Genomic DNA, 23006 nt, shown 5'->3' on the forward strand with positions numbered 1-23006 from the left:
GGCCCGTCCCCCAGTCACTTCGGGCGCGCGCGGAGCCAAGACTGTCCCAAACTTTGGCGCGCCTCCTGACGGCGCAGTGTCCCTCGCCGGTCTCCCGGTGTTGCTCCCCAATATCTCGGGGGTTTGGAGGAGGCAGTGACCAACTAAATCTTGGAGTACCTCAGAACCCGTTGCGGGCTACATTTTCTTTCTGCCAGATATGGGGTTGTTGCACCCGGGACGTTCTCCCTTGGGCCACTCTGGGCCAGACGCAGTTGTGGGCAAGTGGGGGAGATGCAGAGATGGAGTGGGCGTGGGAAAGCACCGGATCCACGCACCGAACCCGGCTGAGAGGCGGGGCTGGTCTCGAAGGGAAGCCCCGCCCTGCATAGCCCCGCCCCCGCGCTCTAGAGTTTCGGCTCTGGCTCCCACCCAGCACTGAGTCCCAGGACTCCGAGAAAGCCGGAGGTGTATGGTTGCGTTTCCTCTGCCCGCGCGAGGCATCACTTGCGCGCCACGGAAAGCCAGGAGCTGTCCGGCAGCCGGGATCATCCTTTCCCACTGGCACCGCAGGCGCTCCTGCAGCCGCGGCCGGAGCTGGGGCACCCTCGCCCTGAGCGCCCCGAAGCCCTGCGCGGCTGCGCACGGTCCATCTCCGCGCCTTTTTGGCGGAGCAGGACCAGAAAGAGAACGGGCGCCTGATTTCTGGGCTTTGCGCCCGGCGCGAGGTGCGGGATGGAGAGCAAGGCGCTGCTGGCCCTTGCTCTGTGGCTCTGCGTGGAGACCCGGGCTGCCTCTGTGGGTAAGGAGCCCACTCCCTAGAGAGAAAACGGAGAGATCGGGTGCGGGCGGAGAGATAGGGATGAGGAGAGGACCTGGAAGCTGGACCTAATCGGGACTGGTAAAGCTGGAGAGGTGAAAGTGACTTGACACTTTGTGTTCTTTCTTTTACCAAAGAGGGAACTGAACTAGCCCAAGTTTACCCAGAAAGTTGGTAGTCTCTTGAGCCTAGTTCCATTTCCACGACTCTGTTTTCCGACGGGGACCTGGGCTGGAGAGTGTCCTGCAGAAGCCGATACACCCTCCGGCTCTTGGGAGGCGGGAGTGGGAAGGCGCCCCGGGCTGGCAGGCAGGAGGTGCCCCCGCAGGCGGGAACAGGCGGTGAAACCTTGTCCGGTTGCGCGCATCCTTGCCCGAGCGCGGGGAAGGAAGCCCTCTGGGAGCCGGGAGCCAGCTTGGCCGGAGGGCACCGTGCGCTCAGCTCTGCCTCTGTAGTAGTCGAAGCGGGACCCCTGTCTGATGGTCGGATGTTCCTTTTTGGTTCGAGCTCATCTATACACACCCACTGTATGAAGTGGGGTCCAGAGGAGAGCGAAACGTTTTCTTCTTCCTGGTGCAGGACAGCACTCTCTTCGAGGAGAGAAAGGGGAATGGGGCCTTGGACCCGGGGCTGTGACAGCTTCCGAAAGTGTCTCCAAGTAATAGACACCTTATTGTAAAACAGTTTTAGTTTAACATCTTTCAGAACGCTTTGGTCTTTTGGGTAAGCACACGGTCAGAAGTTCACGTTCTGAAAACTCTGAGCGATTTGGTACCTAGATTGGGTGCCACTCGTCACTCTCCTTGCCTTCTAAAATTTCTGTCCTTCAAGATTAGGAACACACATGCCCTTGTTGCAATAAATTTCCTTTCTCTCTCTCCCTTCTCCCCCTTTCCCTCTACCCCGCCTTTCTCTCTCATCTCTCTGTAGCCAGTTTGCTGGTTTCCAGATTTCCACTCTTCCGAGGGCCAGAAGGAAGAGGGTGAAAAAGCAAAAAAAAAAAAAAAAAAAAGGCATAATTCAGGGGAAACTTCTTATAAAATTAAAGTTCCTTATAAATTAAAGAATCACCTGTCTTTTTTTTTTTTTTTAAGGACACTCACATGCATATACAGTAACAGGGTTATCTGTCTGTAGTTACTGAATTTTCCTAATAATGACTTGGTTCATCCATGCCAGCTCTACCAGGGACACTCATTTGTCCCTGACAAGATCTCTCTCTGTCTCCCTTTAGGGGTAGAGAGTGAAGTTCTGGAACTTGCGGTTTGTTCTGTATTTCCCAAAGATGTGAGTTGCTTTTAAGCCCAGGGTGTTCCATAGCACAGCAGTAGGAACTGTAATCTGGTTGCCCTGAATATGATGATGAGGTTGCCCTTTTGGAGTGTGTGACATGCTTAATTGGATCGGGCTATAATTGATGCCATCAGATTTTAGAGACAGAGGCACTGTTGTTTCTCCTTCCTGTCTTTGAGCTGGAAGGGTAATAGTGCACAAATGAATTAATTTTGGTTATGGGATTTGAACATAGAAGAGCTTTTTATTGAGTAGCAGTGTATGTACTTCTTAGAGTTATTTCTTTAGAACTTTCTGAAAAGCAGAACTCAAACTTGCCAATGAAAATGAATGAAGCTTATTGGAGCAAAAAGAAATTGAGCGTTGGTCTACATGTATGAATTTGAAGTTATCATTATTGATAGCCTTGTAGAATAGTTTTTTGTTGGAGATACATCTCTAGAGTAGTATGATGTTGTTTTCGTTCCCTATGAATGGATAACTTTTTTTTTTTTTTTAACATAGGAAAGAGTGTCCAAAGCGTGTGATAATCTGTGGAGGTGATTTACCAGAGATTTTCAGGAATGTTTTATTTTGGTGATGGTGGGAGCATAGCTTATTTAGAGCTTAGTCTTTACTACCATTTTTTTCTCTTGTGAATATGCACAAATAATGGATTGTTTCTCATTTGGGTCATCATGTGAATTGTATTAAGTTACTGTTTTTGACACGTTTCTCAACTGAGCATGTCTCAGTCACACTTGATATCTGTGCTCATCCAAATGAATTGTTTTCGTTTTCCTTTCCTTAAATGCAGGAGGGCTCGATTATTGGAAGACTTTTCTTTAGCTTCTAAACATTTTGCTTTACTGTTTGTCTACTTTGAGGGTGGTTATTTCCTTCATGTTGAAAAGTGCTCTGCTGAATAACTGAGCATTACCCCCCAGACCACAGCTATCCAAGAGTGGCCCATCAACCATTTTTGCCTGCCTCACTTGAAATGCTTGTTAAAAGGCAGATTTGTAGGCCTAGTCATATTGTGATACATGCTAAGGTTTAAGACTGCTGTCCCCGAAACATGTCAGGTCCAATGCCTATTAGCTTCTGAGATTTATTGATAGAACAATTTCCAGTTTTTAAAATAAAATTTGATATTAAGCAACAAATCTACTAACAATGTATTTTGCACATCTGAATGAGTGTGTGAGAACACGTGTGATCAGTTGTTTGTTTTGCCTGCAGATGTTCACGCTGGGGTCCACAGAGTCAGTGCTCTGCACATTTACACTAAATATTTGCTCATACTTGTTTATTCATACATTTTCATATTTGCTAATACTCTTTTATTTGCTCAACAATGTGAATCCCAGTTTAGGCCTATAGAGTCATTTGTTCTTAGTGGATGTGAGTTAAGGGTCTTATGAAACTTGGGTGCTTACCTAGCATCAATCACTTTTTAAGGTGGTGTTTTGAAAATCTGGATATCAATTAAGACCCTAGCATGGTGGACAGTTTTTCTTTCTCTGATGGTTTTTTAACACCTGGTAGCTCTTTGCATTTAGTTGGCAGAGATCTCAGTTTTCTTGCTGTGGAGTGACCCATGGCAAGGAAACTGTGTGGTATATTTAGGTAGACACTTTTCCTGTGTTCCACGCTTGGTGTCAGAACAAGCTCAACACTTTGATCAATAAGTTGAGATTCCCCACTTGCAATTCATTAGCATTATCCTTTTTAAAGTCCTGTTCTCTGAGGAAAAGCACATGCATATTATATGACATTGGAAAATGTTTCTTTTCTCAATTCCTCTCACCTAGTTTTAATGTACGATCGTTCAACCTTGGCAGTTCAGTTACCAGAGTAAGTGCATTAGAAAATTGATAAAGGAAAATAAGGTCATGGACATTTCCCACCAAAGTACATCGATGAACTATGTAGAAGTTGCTCTACGTAGTACTCAGTAATCAGCGGTTTGATCAACTAATGTGCGTCCTATGTTTTATAAAAAATGTCAGCGGGTCCTTTCCCAAAGGAGTGAGGTCATCAGATGAAGGTTCATTTGGTTTCAATGTCCCATATCCTTTTGTAAGACCTTGAAGTTGGCAGTGCAGGAAAACAGGAACTCCACCCTCGCTCCATGAATTGCAGAACTGTTGTGTTGGTTTATGACCATCTGCCCATTCTTCCTGTTATGACACAGTTTATGAACTTTTACTGGGAATGGTGAAAAGTAAATTCACAAGTTTTACACAATGAACTGCTGAAGAGGACTTTTAAAGTATAGAGTGTGTAATGTTTATGGAAGGTGTTTCCTATTGGCCCTGACTCAGTGGTAATTGCATTCATTTATTTAATTTGTTTCTAGGTTTTTCTAGTGTTTCCCTTGATCCCCCCAGGCTCAGCATCCAAAAAGACATACTTAGAGTTATGGCTAACACAACGCTTCAGATTACTTGCAGGTAAGGATTCCTTTTAGATTCAGATTTCCTGTGTCAAATATCTTATTGTTTATTAAAGAAAAAATAATTTTCATACAGCAGAATTATAATAGAGTCATTGTAATTGTTTATAAGTAGTGAGGTTTCTAAGAACTAAGGTAATAATGAAAACATGAGAAAGGTCTTCTCCCCAAAATTCTGTGCAATTTTACTGATATTTTTTTCCCCTACAGTCCTTTACCAGCACACATACAACCTGCTAACCATTATTGGTAGCACCTAGCATGTGGTATGTTATATATACTCTATCAATGTTGAATAAATAAATGTTATCAAGGATGTACCCCAAGAGTTAAAGAAGTTTGGGGACATATTTGTTATTCTCAGCATGGCTTTTGGACATCTGTTTAACATTTTTCAAGAACTTTATTTTATGATAAAATTCTGACTGTAGTAGCAATTTAATATTCAGTCATTAATATTACTGAGTGAATCTCATGCTCTGGCTTGAGGTTCTGACATGTCTGTCACTCACCAGCTAGCAAGAAGTCATGCTCTTGATTCTTGCTCACTGGGGAAATAGGTCGTCTTGACAAGAAAAAGAGGCTTTAAAATTTTGCCTTCCAGCCCCTACCGCAGGAAGAAAAGGAAGAGACCTTAGGGTTTAATGTAGTGATTATGCTTGTCAGACCCAGAGGCTTCTTGGGACCAGTGTGGCTTTGGTATGAAATGATGGGTGGAGGCAACCTTGCCCTCTGAGAAGAGTGCTGAGGGTCCACAAAGAACCTTGGGGCGCTTGTTGCCATTGTTTCTGCGTGATGAATGCGAAGTGTTCAGCACAGTGACACCTATCTATTTTAGCTTGCCGAGTGTAAAGGATACTCTAGTCCCCTTATCAAGGGTAGGTCACCAATACCCAGCCCTTGGGGAAGAAACATAGGAAGAGGTGCTGTTGGCTTAGCTTTCCTATTTCAAGATGCATTTCTCCATAGATTTTCCTCTTAACCACCCTTGACAAGATAGGTTATTTAAACCCCCTGAGATTCTGTACTCCTTTTATGTCGTGAAAAAAATGATAGAGTATGTTAAAAGTAACTTCATTAATGTCGCTGCAACTTGATGTCAAGTTCGCTAAAGAAGGGTCAGTAATGTTACATTTGTCTTCACGTTGACCGTCTTCTTTGGGGCTTTGCAGAGAAATTCTTCAGTGAAAGCAGTCTGTGTTTTAATGCTGTCCTTTCAACGTCCTGTGAGGCCCTTAGACAGTTGCATTGCCTTCTACCCTAACCTCACCTCTTACTCTCCCGACTGCCCATTCTTCTGTAGCTACTCTGGATTCCTTGCCATTCTCCTAACACTCCAGATAGGAATCCACCCCAGGGCCTTGATATCGCTGTTCCCTTTGCCTGAAGCTCTGTCCCCCTCAATATACATACGGCCCACTTCACCAAGTTGCCTCCCTCCAGAACTAGCTCTTCACTTGTTTCTTTGCATCTTCTAAATTTTCTTCATAGGACTTATCACTACCTTTTATACAATATATTTTATTCACTTTTTGAACACTTCACCTTCATTGAAGTTTATTTACTTTTTTTTTTTGCCTGTGTCTTCCAGTTAGACTGAGGTTCCATGAAGGCATTGATTTTAGTTTGGTTTGTTCGCTGCTGTATTCTCAGTCTTTACCAATGTTTGGCACATAGCACATGCTTAATAAATATTTGTTGAATGAATGAATGAGTTAATTTCTGAAATTAAGACTCTGCCTTTTTGTCATATTGTCCATAATATCCTGTAATCACAGGTAAAAAGGCTGTGAATCTGTCTGTTGAGGAGTTTGTATAATTTGGAGAACTAAACCTTCTATTTTCTTAGAAACAGCCTCATAGGCATTTCACTTAAATACTTGCTTGGAATGAATTTTTCAGGGGTCAGAGGGACTTGCAGTGGCTCTGGCCCAACAATCAGAGCAGCTCTGAGAAAAGAGTGGAGGTCACAGACTGCAGTGATGGCGTCTTCTGTAAGATGCTCACAATTTCAGAAGTGATTGGAAATGATACTGGAGCCTACAAGTGCTTCTACCAGGACACTGACATGGGCTCCGTTCTTTATGTGTATGTTCAAGGTGAGTGGTTAAATGCAGTTCGCTTCTCAAGTTGGTTTACCAGTTACAAAGCACAATAGGTGCACAGAAGAATTGAGGACAACAAAGGCTCGCTCTGAAGGCTGTCGGCCAACAGGAATCCACAGAATTCCTCACTCCTAAGCCCTCCTCTGAGGACAAGATTCAGTGATTTGTTCTGCAGCTTGGGCCCTGTTACACCTCTTTTACCCAATTAGTTCGGTTCTGATCTTTGTTTCTAAGGGAAGTCTGTGTTTGCAGCTGGCAATGGAGATTTATAAGAAGCCTTCTGATGTTTGAGGAAAAAAACCCTGAAATCCTTGAAAAGGAAGATTCAGGAATGAATTATGGAGCAGTTTCTGTGGGGAGATAGGTTATCTACAGCAGATTCAGAGATTTCCCCAAGAATGCACAGGGAATCAGCCAAGGGCTCTGGAGCTTTTTTGTTCATAAGAGCTTTTTTCCCCCCCTCTTACACTTTATGAAAAACAAGTTTCCATACACTCACGCAAATGAAGACACTGACTCAAAGAGCCTTTTGAAGACAGGATTTCTTTCCTTTGCTTGTGTGGTCTGAGATATTGGATGATGTGCCCTGTTATCCTAGAGCTTGCAATTTGGAATTTACACTGTGGAGGCCAGCTTACCATCCACATAGGGTGCAATACATGTCACGTGTATTTAGTATTTATTTATTTATTTATATAAATTTATGTTTTTTAATTGGAGGTTATTTACTTTACAATATTGTATTTGTTTTGCCATACATCAACACAAATCCACCATAGGTATACACATGTATTTAGTATTTATAATCTGAATTATTCTTTCCTTTGTGTTTCAAAAGTCTTATATTAACTTAATTTTCCTAGGAAAACTGACTTAACTAGTGAGATACCAATCATGTAACTTTGGTGGGTGTTAACTGGATAGTATAGTATTTTGCTTAGATATACTGAATATTTTTCTTTTCAGTAAAGATGAGCTAAATTTTGTTTATACATTTGTATACCTCTATACATCCCAGAGAATCTGAGGCAGATGAGGATGGCTTAGACTTTTTTCCAGAAGCATCTTTTACAGATCAGGGATTTCATCAGCTTTGGGAAGCACGCTTGCATATTGCCATCTACATTTCAGTAATGCAATATGGTCAGTGCAGTGGAGGACCGTCAAATAATGTATGTCACTCCTGGATTGCACAATATTTGAGAATTACTTTTGTGCAGGGTAAGCACAACCCAGGATAGATTCTGTGTCCTCCTCCCTTCTGCAGAAGTTGAAAGAGACAAGGCTCAGATCTTTGAGAATTTCTGGCTCCTTTTGATCTGGCAGTCTTGGGAGATCAGGCTTTCTCAGAAGATTGCAAGGATTTCCTGCTTTCGGGCTGTCTGGAAATACTACTGGGATGAACCTCTCCCATAATATCTCGTTATTTCCTTCTTCCCAAGTCAGGAAACCTGGAGACATGCGAAAATTCATTTCATGATTTCCAGTAAATATTTTATTTTGAGAGGATGGGTGGTTGTTTGGGTTTCTTTTGTTTATTTCCTTTTTGGGGGGTACTGAAATAGAAGTGATTTACTGAATAGCTTTAGTCTTACGTCAAGGGGTTAATTTAGCTTCCAAACACTTGCTCTATAAGCAAGCTATGTAATATTTCATAGCATGTAGCTGAAAGATAGGTAATACTAAGAAGTAGCCATCTCCTGCACTGTTTATTTGTACACTGCCTGTCTTTGAGAATACCATCAAATTCTACTTCCTGTCTAAGCCTAGTGTTCTAGGAGGTGAGTTGTCCAAGATTTTGGTCATGAAGTTTAACAATGGAAAAGAAAACATTGAAGTATTCCCTGTGGATAGTCCTTTAATATCCCCTCTGGTCCCCACCTTACTTCCTTAGTCTTCTGACCCCATTCCCTCCAGCAATGATGGAGCCAGGAAGTGGGTCTTGGCCTCGTAAGATAATGGCTGTGGCATGTGGTGGCCTGGATTGGCTGCCTTTCTGTGTTTTCCAGCTGGGAAGGAAATCAAACTTCTGCTGTTGCAGGGAATTAGCTGCTTTTACCCTTTTGGTTTAATTAACTCTTTCTTCACTTGGACCAGTGACCTTGAAGAGCTGTGAAAATGCTTGGTCAGGTGTGTTGGGGGTATTGGTATGACCCATTATCTCTCAGAGATTTCAAGCATGATTTTACCCCAACTCTGTCTCTGGGGAAAGGAGTGGTTTCCCAGCACCATATTAACATCATATGATCAATGTTTGAACAGCATTAAAATCTCTTTTGTTTTTTTCTCAGTCTTTGCCATGATGTTTTTTCATGTTTTGGTCACTGAAAATATTAATGACTACCGAATCTTAAGCTAAATGCAGTGACTATTAAACATTACCTTATACAGAATCTTATATTTACTCTTCACAATTTTAAAATACATAAGCTTTCTCTTGAATTGAATTAAAAATGGTCAGTTATTTCTTTATTTTAAAGATCCTTTGCAAGCCATTAATCTGCTTTCATGACACATTATTTGCTTAAAGAGAAAGAATGTGAATTTTTAAAAATATTAATAAAATTCGATAGGCAAACTATACAGATTTAACTTTAAATTTACTTTAAAATTTATGTATATGAGAGATGTATAATGTATATGAAAATGTTTATGAAAATAAAGACATGCGCTCTTTCACTTTGAGAACTGTAGTGATCAATCTGCCAGATTTCTACCAGATGACCTACCTCCAGATTCCCTTGCCTAGTGAGAAATATCTTTCCCAGTCATTCACTTCTCTGGTTAGGGTTTATGAACCTGAAAGATGACCAGCTTTTCTAGTAAATGCCATTAATGAATGAAATTACATTCTCATCTAGATTACAGGTCTCCGTTTATTGCTTCTGTTAGCGACCAGCATGAAGTTGTGTACATCACTGAGAACAAAAACAAAACTGTGGTGATTCCGTGTTTGGGGACTGTTTCAGACCTCAATGTGTCACTCTGTGCAGTAAGTTACATCTTCTTCCATCATCTCTTACCTTTAATTTTTAGCTAATATTAAGATGGTTAGCCTGTTTATATTGTAATTATATATATTATATATTGTATATATTATATAACATTAAAATCAACATGAATTTTAAAGGAAACTTTAGAAAGGGTCAATATGACAATAAATAAAACCAATTTGTAATCTTAAGATGAATTCTTTAGTGTTCATGGTTTTCACTTTTGGATAACGCAATTAAATATTTGATATTTCTTTTTCTACCCAGAGGTATCCAGAAAAAAGATTTGTTCCTGATGGTAACAGAATTTCCTGGGACAGCCAGAAAGGCTTCAGTATTCCCAGCTATATGATCAGTTATGCTGGCGTGGTCTTCTGCGAAGCAAAAATCAATGATGAAAGTTACCAGTCTATTATGTACATAATTGTGGTTATAGGTAAGAGGACAATTCCTTTTTAATCTTTAATATTAGATAATAAAAACTGGCTTTTATATTAAGATCCTGGAAGACAAAAGATATTGAGAAATATATTAATTCAAGATTTAGTGTTAAGCAGTTCATTACATCCCCTCTTTCTCCATCCAATAAACCTATGTGCTGCTGCTGCTAAGTCGCTTCAGTCGTGTTCGACTCTGTGTGACCCCATGGACGGCTGCCCACCAGGCTCCCCGGTCCCTGGGATTCTCCAGGCAAGAACACTGGAGTGGGTTGCCATTTCCTTCTCCAAACCTGTGTGCAATTGAGGTTTTTCTCCTTTCTTATCAGGAGCAAGGATAAATAAGAGTTCTATTATAGGAGTATATTTTATGAAAAATTCAATGTTCCAAGCATTGCTTGGCATCAGTTCTTTTAAGTATACCTATTTTATGGGAAGTTCAGTAACTTTCTAAAGCTGGCCCCAGTGACTACTGACTTCTCATATTTTACTGCTTTTCTGTCCACTGGGCTACAACACATTGGAAATCCCTTTAGAGCTGCTTTGTGAATCTCTGTAGGCCATTTTTCCTGGGAGTTCCCAAGGTTTGGGGAGGCCCTCAGGGGAAAATGATGTGATAAATTTTGAAGTTGCTTCATTTCTGAAAAATGTGAGCCAAGTTATAGATTTGGTTTCCCTCTCACTTTCTCTTTTTCCAATTTACTTGCTCCAGGGTACAAGATTTATGATGTGGTTCTGAGCCCCCCTCACGGAGTCGAGCTGTCTGTTGGAGAGAAGCTCATCTTAAACTGTACGGCAAGAACTGAGCTAAATGTGGGGATCGACTTCCACTGGGAATACCCTTCTTTGAAGGTAACACTAACAACTCAAAGCCAGACCTCCAAATACTTTGATAATAAGCTCCACCGAAGTTTGATTGAGAGAGACAGGGACCTCTTTAGCCAGATAAAGTTGAAGGGCCTTAGCTCACACTAACACACACACGCATATACATACATTTTAAAAGAACTACAGGACATACAGCACCCATAGAAAGAAAGAGGCAAAATCAAGAACTCTGTCCAAGCTGTGAAGATTAGTTTTCTTTTGATGATTACATCTTTCCAGTTTGCATTATTCCTCCATTCTCCAAAGTCCTTGATCTATTTTCCCTTTAAGGAAATTTTTTGCAAGAAGTGGCAGGAGACATTGTTCTCTGTAGACTGTGGTCATATTTCCTTGTGTTTCTGCAGTTTATATTTCTCTCATTCCTGTTATGTGAGGTTTTAAAATTCCTAATTCAGTTGATTCTATTTATTTCTCCTGAAACCAAATGTAATTGTCATCTGCATAATGTTAGAAGTTCAGAAGTCTCTACTATTAGCATTAAATAGTGTTCACCAAGGGCCAAGACTTTTGTCCATATCTAGAAGCTATTGGGGAATGTTATGCTGGCCTTTGAAAGTTCAGTAACCTCTTTTTCAGCATCAGCATAAAAAACTTATAAACCGGGACCTAAAAACCCAGTCTGGGACTGAAATGAAGAAGTTTTTGAGCACCTTGACTATAGATGGTGTAACCCGGAGTGACCAGGGGTGGTATATCTGTGCAGCTTCCAGTGGGCTGATGACCAAGAAGAACAGCACGTTTGTCCGGGTACATGGTAAGCGAAGATTGCCTTCGGAATTATGCTCTGCCTTGAAAAGTGAGATAATTCAAATACGTTTAGGTCAGCTAGTGAATCCTATTTTGTTCATTCAGAAGATGTTTTTGAGCTCTTGTTGGGACCTCAGGGTCAAGAACATAGCTTAGGTTCAGAGCCCAGCTTTAGAGCTGAAATGAGCTGATGTAGTTAGTGCTCACTAAATATTACTTGTTGTTGCTGCTATTCTTATTATCACTATAATAAGCAGAGGGCTTTTATCTAAGATCATTTTACAAGTTTTGCTCAATTACAAGCCTGAGAGGCTTCCTTGAATTGCAAGCATAAGCCTTGCAATTGATGAAAGCTATATTTAGTTAGTTTCTGTGGGGCTTTGAGAAAATAACTTAATTTCCCATTTATTCTCTTTCACTCACATAAATGTCTCAGTTTAGATGATAATTTATATGGCATCTAACTTACAGGCCTTCATAAGAGTTTGGATTTTATAGTATGGGAATGCAAGATGGGTTTTGAGCAGAGAGAGACATGCTCTGGCTTATGTTTTTTATAGGATTACTATATAAGTTTTTTTTCCTAATGTGAAATACTTTAGAGAAGTAAGGGCAGAAGTAGAGATGGGCTAATTGCAGTCATCCAGGTGAGAGATGGATGGGTGGCCTGGACAAGGTTGGTGGAAGTAGAGGTGGTGAGAAGTGAACTGATTCTGAATATAACTTTGAAGATAGAGCCAATAGCATCTGCCTGTTGATTCCCTGCCTGTGGAATGTAGAGAAAAGAATTAGAAGATGACCTCTGAGTTTTTAGTGTGAGCAACTGAGTGAATGATAGTTTTCTTAACCGAGATAAAGAAGGTAAGGAGGGGAGTAAGATTTGGGTACCCAGGGTTTGGTGGCTTCATTTGGTGGCTTCATTAAACATCCAAGTGAAAACTTTAATATATTAGCCTAGATTCCAGAGAAGCTGGGGCAGGAGATGTAAATTTAGGAGGAATGTAATTGACAAGAGGCAGTGTCGATAGAGAGAAGAGGTCTGAGGCCCGAGTCCTGGTGCACATGGAGTTATGTATAGGGTGTGAAGGGACCAGAGGAGAAGGAGCACCCAAGGGCTCCTGGGGGACATAGAGAAAGCTTCACAGAGAAGCAAATGCTTGGACTGAGTGAGATTGGAGTGCTCAATAGGCTTGCAGAGCAGACTGGGGGAGAGACAAAAGCTAGAGACCAGCGGTGAGAGAGAAGCTGGAATGGGACCTGTAGGAGTGTGGGAACCGCAGCGACTCAGAGCCATAGTTTTTAACTCTTCACTGGAAACTCTTCTTAGAAATGGCCATTTCTAAGAAGTTGCCATCTATGAGAAAAAATTATCTTTATTTTCTTCCAGAAAAGCCTTTTGTTGCTTTCGGTAGTGGCATGGAATCCTTGGTGGAAGCCACCGTGGGGGAACGTGTGAGAGTCCCTGTCAAGTACCTTGGTTACCCTCCTCCAGAAATAAAATGGTAACGACTGGAAATAAATGCAGAGCCTTGTGCCACATGAAAGCAAAGCCTCAGATTGGACTAATTCCTGGAATTTTTTCCCCATAGGTATAAAAATGGAAGACCCATTGAGTCCAATCACACAGTTAAAGTGGGACATGTGCTGACTATTATGGAAGTGAGTGAGAAAGATACAGGAAATTACACTGTCATTCTTACCAATCCCATTTCAAAGGAGAAACAGAGCCACATGGTATCTCTGGTGGTGAATGGTAAGTCCGTTCAGTTTTCCTTCTCTGCCCCTGTTCTATTACAAATAATTTGATGATGTCCTCCTGAGCAGCTGGGCACCTCTGCCTCACTGGCATCATGAGTAGGCTCCTGTGTATAAAAATGATCCAGAACAGTGTGGCTTAAAACGAGGTGGCAGCAGTGTGCTTTGGACACGTTTGCTTATGAGGCCAGATGATCGAACCTTGGTCAAATGTGAGACTAAAGTAGGTGGTTTAGCCCACGGCTAAATACTGTGGAATAAAAGTGCCAGCAGGGACAGTCCTCAGGCTCAATTGCAGTACCTTTGAATTGTGCTTCTGGCATGCAAAAGTTGAAGATTCTTCTTGAATTTTGTGGGAAAGTTTTAGTTTGATTCGGGGTTGATGTATCAGTGATGCACAGGTAGCTCCAATGCAGAAAGCTTTTCTAGGTCGACATTGCTTGGACATGTTTTAATCTTTATTTCAACAGAAGTCTGGGACCTGACTCTGAGGCTGTAAAGGGGAGATATTAAATTTTGGATTTAAGGATAATTTGAACTTTATTTTTCCAACCTGAAAGATGCTTATTTATAATAAGTCTTCCGGGTGGGAGAAGAAGGTCATCAGGGTTAAGCCAATGCAAGAGATGCTAAGTTGATGGACACTGTGTATTGCCATCTTCCAGTGGTAGAGGGCAGACAGACAGAGTAGCCGAGGTCTAACAAACATTTGACTAGTGCACCCCTCCCCCGTACATCCATTAATATCTTGCTCCAGACACAGGTTGGGAAATACCTGTCTGTTGTAATTCTTTATGCTTTCTACTGGCATAGCAGATTAAAACTTCAGAACCTTCTCATGTGATATTAAAGTGCTTCCTTATATATCCTGCCATGCTCTGTATGTCTACTGAGCTTGGCTTCATTTCTTTTCTGGGACATCAGCTTCAAGGAGTATTTTAAAGAAAACAGGTTCCAGAAATGTCATTTAGGAGCCAGTTGGATATAGGGGTTTGGGAGAGGAGAGAAGCTGAGAAGCTGGTAGGAAGGGTGGGAAGAAGGAAATGAACAAGAAATAAAGATGTAAGAATGGACAGTGAATAACCATCTCATTTATCCAGGAAGTCATTCCACATTTGATTCACCCCAGCATTTACCCTCCTCTCTAAAACAAGCATTAAAAAGAAGTCAAGTTTTGAAAGTATAATCTTGGGCCTTAAGTTGGAAGTGATGAGAAGATAGTTTCACATTAATGACTTTGGAGCCAAAAACAGAAAAAAGGGAAAGAAGGAGGTCAGGCAGGGAAGGAATGGAGGGAGGAAGGCAAGAAGATAAGAAAGGACAGGAGAGAGGAAGGAAGGCAGGAAGGTGAAGAAGGAGGGAGAGATGAAGAGGGAGGCAGGGTAGGTGCCCTTGTCAAGTCATTTCACTTTTAAATTTTTCTCATGTGTAAAGTGGAGAACAATAATAGTGGCTGTGAGGATTAAGTGAATAAATTGGTGTAAAGCACTTAGAACAATGCTCAGCACATAATACATCTGCTTACAGTATTGTTCACAACTACAGTATTTTCTTTCTGGAGGCTTGCCCAGTCTTGTGAAATTGGAAGGGCGAGGAGAGCTCTCCCACTGATGCAAATGAGAAAAGCGAGTCATAGGGCAGTGAGACTGGCACAAAGGCACCCAACTTACTAGTTTATTATTATTATCATGAGTATCACTAGAAGTCAGGTGTCCTGTTTCCAAGTCTAAATGTTCTTTGAAAAAGCAAATGGGGGCAAAAATCCTATGCTTGGCAAAACATAGGCTTTGGGTGCTGAAAACTGCAACTTTCCACTCCTCCAAGCTGACTGACAGTTCAAAAGTCGTCTTTCCCATCTCCAGTCCCACCTCAGATTGGTGAGAAATCTCTGCTGTCTCCCGTGGACTCTTACCAGTACGGCACTTCCCAAACGCTGACGTGCACGGTCTACGCCGTTCCTCCCCCAAGTCACATTCGCTGGTACTGGCAGCTGGAGACGGAGTGCACCTACCAGCCCACGTGAGTAGGACCACGCCCTTTGCCCCTGCTGTTTTGCACTTAAAAAAAAAATTTATTTGTTTTATTCTTTAGATTCCATGTGTAAGTGATAACAGACAGTGTTTGTTTTTGTCTGGCTGACCTCACTTACTATGATAATCTCTGGATCCATCCGTGTTGCTGCAAATGGCATCATTTCATTCTTTTATATGGCAGAGTAGTACTCTGTTGCAAATATGTACCACAACTTCTTTATCCACTCCTCTGTTGGTGGACATAGCCATGCTATGATATGATTCTATTCTAAGCCAAGGAGGCTATCTCTAAGGTTATTCCTTAAGCAGTACTCTTCATCTCCTTCCATCTTTCTCTGTGCTGTGTCCTTAGGAGATGTCATTCCTTGGGGTATCCTCCTTTGAGATTAGCGCTCTCTAATTAGCCCTTATGTCTGCCTCTCTGAATGCAGTTTCTTTGCCACTTTGTTAATTGCCAGGCCTTGGTTTTTCTTCCTACGCCAGTCAGCTGGTGAATACCCCAATCTCCTTATCTGTGAGAAGGTCCATCTCAGAGGAAGTGCTGATGCTTGCAAGGGAGTGATATACCTCAGAGTCTCAGGCCCGGCTTATCAGGTCCTAACACACAAGTCCAGACATCCTTAGGAAAAACAGCAACAACAAGTCACCCACCACCACCCTAAGCAGTGCACTTCCTGTTGTTGTTTTCGAGATGGCCTCTCTAGTTTCTTCCTCAGATGCTGACCGTTTCCTACACAGGCTACAGTCCCAGGGAAATTACTTTAAGAAGCCCAATGGCTTCTTAGTTTCCTTGCCTTCCTTTGAACTAAATTAACTTGAATTGTCTTGTCGATCCAATTTATGAATGGAGGTTTGTTCCCAGAATAGCTGCTTCCCTCCTGTATCCTGAATGAATCTACCTAGAACCTTTTCCTCCATTGCCGAGGCCTATTTTTAATTGGCGCCAAGTCTTGTAACTCGGCGGAGTGCATTCGAAGTTATTTCTAAGAACGTAATAACCAAAGTCTGACTCCTTTCCTTGATATTGATTTAAATTAAAGGAAAATTAAGTCATGACATCACCTGTTACCTCTGTCTTACAGCCTCACTGCCTTAACGACAAACCCATACACTTGTAAGGAATGGAGAAACGTGGAGGACTTCCAGGGGGGAAACAAAATCGAAGTCAACAAAAATCAGATTGCCCTAATTGAAGGAAGAAACAAAGTGAGTTTTAAGTTTTTAAATTTGAAAATCTGTCTCTCTTTTAAGGACGGATGGACTGGAAGCAGGGTAAAATAATAGGTGAAGAATATTGGAGATTGACTGTCAGATAAGTGGAATGATAAAATACTAGCATATTAAGCCAGTTTGAAAACACCATTGACTTTTAGAAGCACTATTGACTTGCTATTACTGTATCAGAGAAACATAAAATACATATGCCATTAACTGTACATCAGCTGTATGGTAATTCTGATTTTATAAACATGAAAGTGAGAAAAGGTATGTAATGTTGTATTAAAACATTTAAAACTTTATGGTTCCAAAGCTCATTTTGTAGAATGTGTGAGTAGCATCAGCATAATTATAATTGCACGGATTTGAGTGCAGTCAGTACTGGAGTATGAATGGAGTAGGCAGGTCGCAGCAGTGGCGGGGAGGATACTGAGTTTTGGTCTGAGTGCATGTGCATAAACATAGGCTCCATTGTTTATGGCCTGGGATTTATTTTTTTCACAGACTGTAAGTACTCTTGTTATCCAAGCGGCCAATGTGTCTGCTTTGTATAAATGTGAAGCAGTGAACAAAGCTGGAAGAGGAGAGAGGGTTATCTCCTTCCATGTGACCAGTAAGTGCTCTCCAGGGGCTGGGCTGGCTGATAGATACTCTGTTGTCCTGACTGCTCCCATGAGGGGCAGTGGGTTTAGGTAGGGAACGTGGGTGGATAATCGATGCTTTTGTTCATAGATGAGAACTCCTCAGGTAGCTCCTGGACTCATGGGAAGTCAGTGCATTTGACCTCACAGGAGAGAGAACAGCTGACTTTGACCCTCAAGTCCTGCGCCATGGTTTTTGTGTCTGTCATCAGTCTTAGCACAGTGCTTGGCTTAGCGAGATTCAATCAATATTTATGGGCTGGCTGTTGAACATTTGACAAGTTGGGTCTTGGGGAGACAGTTGTAATGACATTGGAGCAGTGCCATCCCAATGCTGCCGATTTTGTCTGTTCATCTTAATTTACGGTTTGGCTTTAGCTGACTGGGATAAAATATTGCGGTCTGGGCCAATTCATGGTAATAAACATAGCTTTCCTGTCGGAGGGTGTTACATATCAATGAGGAATTAAGTTTGTAAATCTCATATTATAATTATCCTCTTTCAATTTGCATTTTTTAATCTTAAAACCACACTTAGACTCCAAGTGGAGATTTTATAAAAACCTGAGGAATTCATTTACATTTCCAAATAATGTGTTTTAGCAAAACACTACGTTTTGAAACCACATTGTCCAGTTTGGTTGTCTCCTTGTATCTGTTGTCTGGGAATGCCAGGGCTTCACTTTTCTTGGTGCTTCATTGCAGACTGAAGGCAACACGAAAGCAGTAGCAGAAAGCCCAAGGTAAATCACTATCTTCTAACCATGGGTTTTACATTTCAGGGGGTCCTGAAATCACACTGCAACCTGGCATCCAGCCCACCGAGCAGGAGAATGTGTCTCTGTGGTGCTCTGCGGACAGAACTATGTTTGAGAACCTCACGTGGTACAAACTCGGCCCACAGGCCCTGCCCATCCACATGGGCGATTTACCCACACCTGTCTGCAAGAACTTGGATGCTCTTTGGAAAATGAATGCCACCATGAACTCTAACGGCACAAATGACATCTTGATCTTGGAGCTGCAGAATGCATCCTTGCAGGACCAAGGAGACTATGTCTGCTTTGCTCAGGACAGGAAGACTAAGAAAAGACATTGTGTGGCCAGGCAGCTCACAGTCCTAGGTAGGGCAGTCACTCTGGACCATCCAGAGGCAGTTGGGTTGCCTTCAATGTAATGCTTTCAGGGCCCATGAGAAGATTGTCTTCTATGTGCTTATATATTAGACAGATGAGCTCATATCTGACTCACCAAAACTCCTCAAGGCAGAAGGAAGCTAATCATGCTGAAGTGATGTATTGAAAAGAGAAAATAATCCTATTCTTTCCAACCCTGATGGTGGGATCACTCACTGCTGTCTTCGGGGGATTACCCTAAACCAGGGACATTTCTGCCTCATTCTTGGGCATTCATTTTTTTAAATAGACGTGTATGTGTGAATGCCCACCATGAGCTTGGAGGGTTCTGGAAGGTCACAGTGGTGACTCGGTGGGTAGGATGAGAACACAGACAGCCTGTCGTAGTCCAGTAAATGCTCTGTGTCCATGAAGACTGGGATTGTTTTCTGCTTTACTCCTTGCTGAGCTCTAAACATAGAACATAGTGGCGCATACTGCTTGATAAGACATTTGCTGCCTGGAGAGTGTGGTGATGGGTTGTTTAAGACCTGTGAGAGCCCCTGGGAGGGCGAACTCAGTGTGCGTACCTCTGTGGTACAGCTCAAAGTCATGAGTTGATCATTCTAATGAGCAAAAGGCTTTGTAAGTTCCACATGAAGCCACTCTCTACACCTCCTCTAACATTTCACCTTGCACAAAATCTGTGCAGCCTCTGTCTCTGGGGAAATCAGGCAAATTTAGAGAGTTTCTTTGTGCCCTCTCTTCTCATTTTCTCATCTCCTTAGTGTCCCTTCCTAGTTCCTAGGATGCATATGTTCTGTTTTTTTAAGGAGAACTGCCCAGATAAGTTAATTTAGACTGCAGTTTCAGACGAATAACATTTCAAAGGCCTTGGCATATTTTCAGGCGGGAACTAGGATCGATTTTGCTAGTGTTAAGACTCTGGTGTCAAAAGAAGAGGTTTTTTGAGTGTAGTCATCCCAAGGCTCTTCAGATCACAGCCCATATATGAACATGGTTTTTCTGTTCATCTTGGTGACTGGTCTTGTTTCAAGCTAATGAAAAACTTCAGGAAGAGATGTAAAGGAGGCTTCCGGCTTGCCATGCCCAGGAAACACTTGCTCACGGTGGGCTGGTTTGCTTCCCTAAGGACTCCCAGGTTGCTTTCCAAAAATTATTCTTGGAAATAGACTAGAGTCTATTTGCTTAAGCCCTAGTGCAGTTCACTGTTGAGGTACTGTCGTTTTGCCAAATGTTGAAGTGGATTCTTTCAACAAAATTCCTTTTGATATTCAGTTAGTTTGGACAAATTATTTCCATAGCATTTTGCTGATTTGTAGGAAAGGTTAAATCTAAAGTTGTCCTGTACATTTAAACAAGTACCCATGGGCTTCATTTAAAAATAAAAATCTTTGACTTTTGTTAGAGTATTATTATTTTGTCTATGTTTTAGTGGAAATAGTGCTGAACTAACCTTTTGGCCAGCTAGATTCTGAACTCAGCTGTTAACTTAGTTACAGGGACTTGGACAAGTTGTTTAACCCATTTCATCTTCAAAATAAGACTATTACTCCCATCACAGAGTTGACAGTGAGCAACAGAAGTAGGACAAATGAGTTTTGTAAAAAACACCAAATACGTATAAGGTGTTCTTTGTTGAATTGCACTGAAGTTATATACTTTCCAAGAGAAACAACATGGCAGAATTCTTGGGTATCAGTGGCTAGAATTTATCTATCTATCTATCTGTTTGATAGGAGGGAAGTCAATAAGAATGACAACTTTAATTTTGTGTTGACTACCAGGTCACATCACTAGTATGAATGTTCAGAGATGCAGTAATCTGTCTGAACTGACTTGTTTCATTTAACTTTGCTCAGTGAACAACATTCCTGTTGTCCACCTCTGTGTATTTTCAGCTTAGTAAATTAATAGTTTACTAAATGGTTTAATAGTTTACTGATATGAAAACCATTTCAAAAGTCATAACTAAATGTCCTGTGATTTGTGTGTGTGTGTGTGTGTGTGTTGTGTGTGTACACAGAGCGCATGGCACCCATGATCACAGGAAACCTGGAGAATCAGACGACAAGTATTGGTGAAACCATCGAAGTTTCCTGCACAGCATCTGGGAATCCCTCTCCACAGATTACGTGGTTTAAAGATAATGAGACGCTTGTGGAGGACTCAGGTGAACAGAGCATGTCTATCTCACCTTGGCTGCATAATTTTCCTATAGATATTACCTAAAGTCCATATTATATCTTTTTAAAAAAATTAGTTACTTACTCATTTATTTTTATTAAGGTATAGTTGATGTACAATATTATTTAAGTTTCAGGTGGACAACATAGTGATTCTCAACTTTTCAAAATTATTACTCTGTTTATCATTATTGCATAATATGGGCTATATTCCCTGCACTATGCAATATATCCTCGTAGCTTATTTATTTTATACATAGCAGTTTGTTCCTCTTAATCCCGTACCCTATGGTATCTTCCCCTACCCGCTCCCCTCTTCCCACTGGTCATCACTGGTTTGTTCTCTGTGAGTCTGCTTCTTATTTGTTATATTCACTAGCTTGTTTTCTTTTTTAGATTCCACATAGAAGGGTCATATAGTATAACATCTATGTTGTTAATTGATTTGTTTTAGGCAGAACAAAAAGCAGTATTAGTGTCCGTGGTCTGACTCATTTTGTAGACTCAGAGCTCAAGTATCCAGAGCCTGCTGAATTCTCATGGAAGCCACGGGTACTGAGATAGCAGTTGACCCTGACTCCTTGGAGTCAGACACTAGCCCAAGATAAAGGGAAATATGTATATTAATTTTTTTTTCCTGGAAAGCTCCACCAGACCACATCATAAAATAAAAACCCTCCTGTATAGCATGGCTTCCCAGATGACTCAATGGTAAAGAATCCGTCTGTCAATTTAGGAGACATGGGTTCAAACCCTGAGTTGGAAAGATCCCCTGGAGAAGGAAATGGCAATCCTCTCCAGTAATTCTTGTCTGGGAAACCCCATGGACAGAGGAGCCTGGCTGGCTACAGTCCATGGGGCTGCAAAATAATCAGGCACACCCCAGCATCTAAACAACAGTTGTACAGCACAGGGAACTCTATACAATGCTCTGTGGTGACTTAAATGTGAAGGAAATCCAAAAAAAGAGCAGATATATGTATGCATATAGCTGATTCACTTTGCTGTACAGTAGAAACGAACACAACATTATAAAGCAACTATATTCAAATAAAAATTTAAGAATAAAACAAAAACTGCATTTTCTCCCTTTCTCAGGCATTGTGCTAAAGGATGGGAACCGAAACCTAACTATCCGCAGGGTGAGGAAGGAGGATGAAGGCCTGTACACCTGCCAGGCATGCAGTGTTCTTGGGTGTGCAAAAGTGGAGGCATTTTTCATAGTAGAAGGTCAGTGGGAATTCATAGACAATCAGATTGCTTTTAAAAATTAGCTTGTATCTGTACTCAAGTACTTTGGGTAGGAGGATTATGGCTGGTTTTTAATATCCTTTGTACTTTGTAAGTTTTCTACTATAAATATATATTTATTTTAACCAGAAAACATAATTAATGTTATTTTAATTCTGCTTGCATCACATTTCTATCTCTGCAGTTCTCATTGCAGAAAAAATTCTTAGCCCGGCAGGTAGAATGTCTTTCTTTCCTTGATTCTTTCTTCATATGTCTGGCTCAATTAACTAGTTATGAAAATTAAGCCCCTATATTTATTGGGTAGAATTACTGCCTAGTCATGAAAATCAGTGCTATCTAGAGAGTCACAGAGGTTCATAGTTTTTATTGGACTGGAGATACTTAAGATTCAATTGTGAACAATGGACCATTGCTTCTCTGAAATGGAAAATTTGGGGTTCTTATCTAAATGAATATGCAGGAATGATGTGAAATCTAGCATTTTTCTCAGATGGGAAAGGTAATTTGTGACAGAATATTTTATCTTCAAAAGTGTGTCCCTATCTTAAAAAAAAAATAAGCCACGAACAGGACAATGAAACTGTATTATGTGGGTGAAGGAATGGTATGCAGGGGGAAAGGAGAGGAGTGTTGATAGATGGAGGAATTGACAGATTTCTCTGAACTCATCCTAATTTGTCTCTCAGGGTCTAGATTTTAGTCCCTTTAATCTGTCTAATCTATGATGCCAAGTGTTACATCTCAATACTTTGACTTCGTTTTGAATCTGTAGGCTTACTGCCATTTTATAACCTGCACTTGCAAATAAAGATTTCGAGTGGCATGGCAGTTGGTCACATTCAAACTGCTTTATGCTTTAGGGCAAATCCTAAGGGAGATTTCCAGTTCTCTCCCATGCCCTGCCTCAGCTCTGTTAGCTTTCTGCAGCTGGTTTCAAGGAGGCCTAACTAGGTAACATTGGCACTGAGATTATGTTTACTTTTCACCAGCAGAGAATATTAAGAAAGGATGAGGTACGTATTTAATGCTCCTGCTGGTTTCCCAAATGTTCATATGGGAGTATTAATGCTCCAACTTATATAGA

At 41.3% G+C, this 23006-nt stretch overlaps 1 protein-coding gene across 1 annotated transcript in view; it reads left to right on the forward strand.

Annotated features, from left to right (window-relative positions):
- Positions 1-419: 419 nt before the first annotated feature.
- Positions 420-23006, forward strand: part of KDR (kinase insert domain receptor) — a 44923-nt gene continuing 22336 nt past the window's right edge. Inside the window, exons 1-15 of the mRNA XM_086405749.1 lie at positions 420-781; positions 4434-4527; positions 6432-6628; positions 9496-9626; positions 9895-10063; positions 10777-10916; positions 11529-11706; positions 13087-13201; positions 13289-13452; positions 15317-15473; positions 16570-16693; positions 17210-17318; positions 18129-18470; positions 20509-20655; positions 21767-21898. Of these exons, the coding sequence (XP_086261875.1) occupies positions 715-781; positions 4434-4527; positions 6432-6628; positions 9496-9626; positions 9895-10063; positions 10777-10916; positions 11529-11706; positions 13087-13201; positions 13289-13452; positions 15317-15473; positions 16570-16693; positions 17210-17318; positions 18129-18470; positions 20509-20655; positions 21767-21898 (2266 nt within the window). The 5' untranslated portion in view covers positions 420-714. The remainder of the gene's footprint in view (positions 782-4433; positions 4528-6431; positions 6629-9495; positions 9627-9894; positions 10064-10776; positions 10917-11528; positions 11707-13086; positions 13202-13288; positions 13453-15316; positions 15474-16569; positions 16694-17209; positions 17319-18128; positions 18471-20508; positions 20656-21766; positions 21899-23006) is intronic.

The sequence above is a fragment of the Bos grunniens genome, chromosome 6 (assembly GCF_055505025.1).
Source record: "Bos grunniens cultivar Pamir isolate PY7600 chromosome 6, Bosgru_T2T1.0, whole genome shotgun sequence".
In the NCBI taxonomy this organism is placed as follows: Eukaryota; Metazoa; Chordata; class Mammalia; order Artiodactyla; family Bovidae; genus Bos; species Bos grunniens.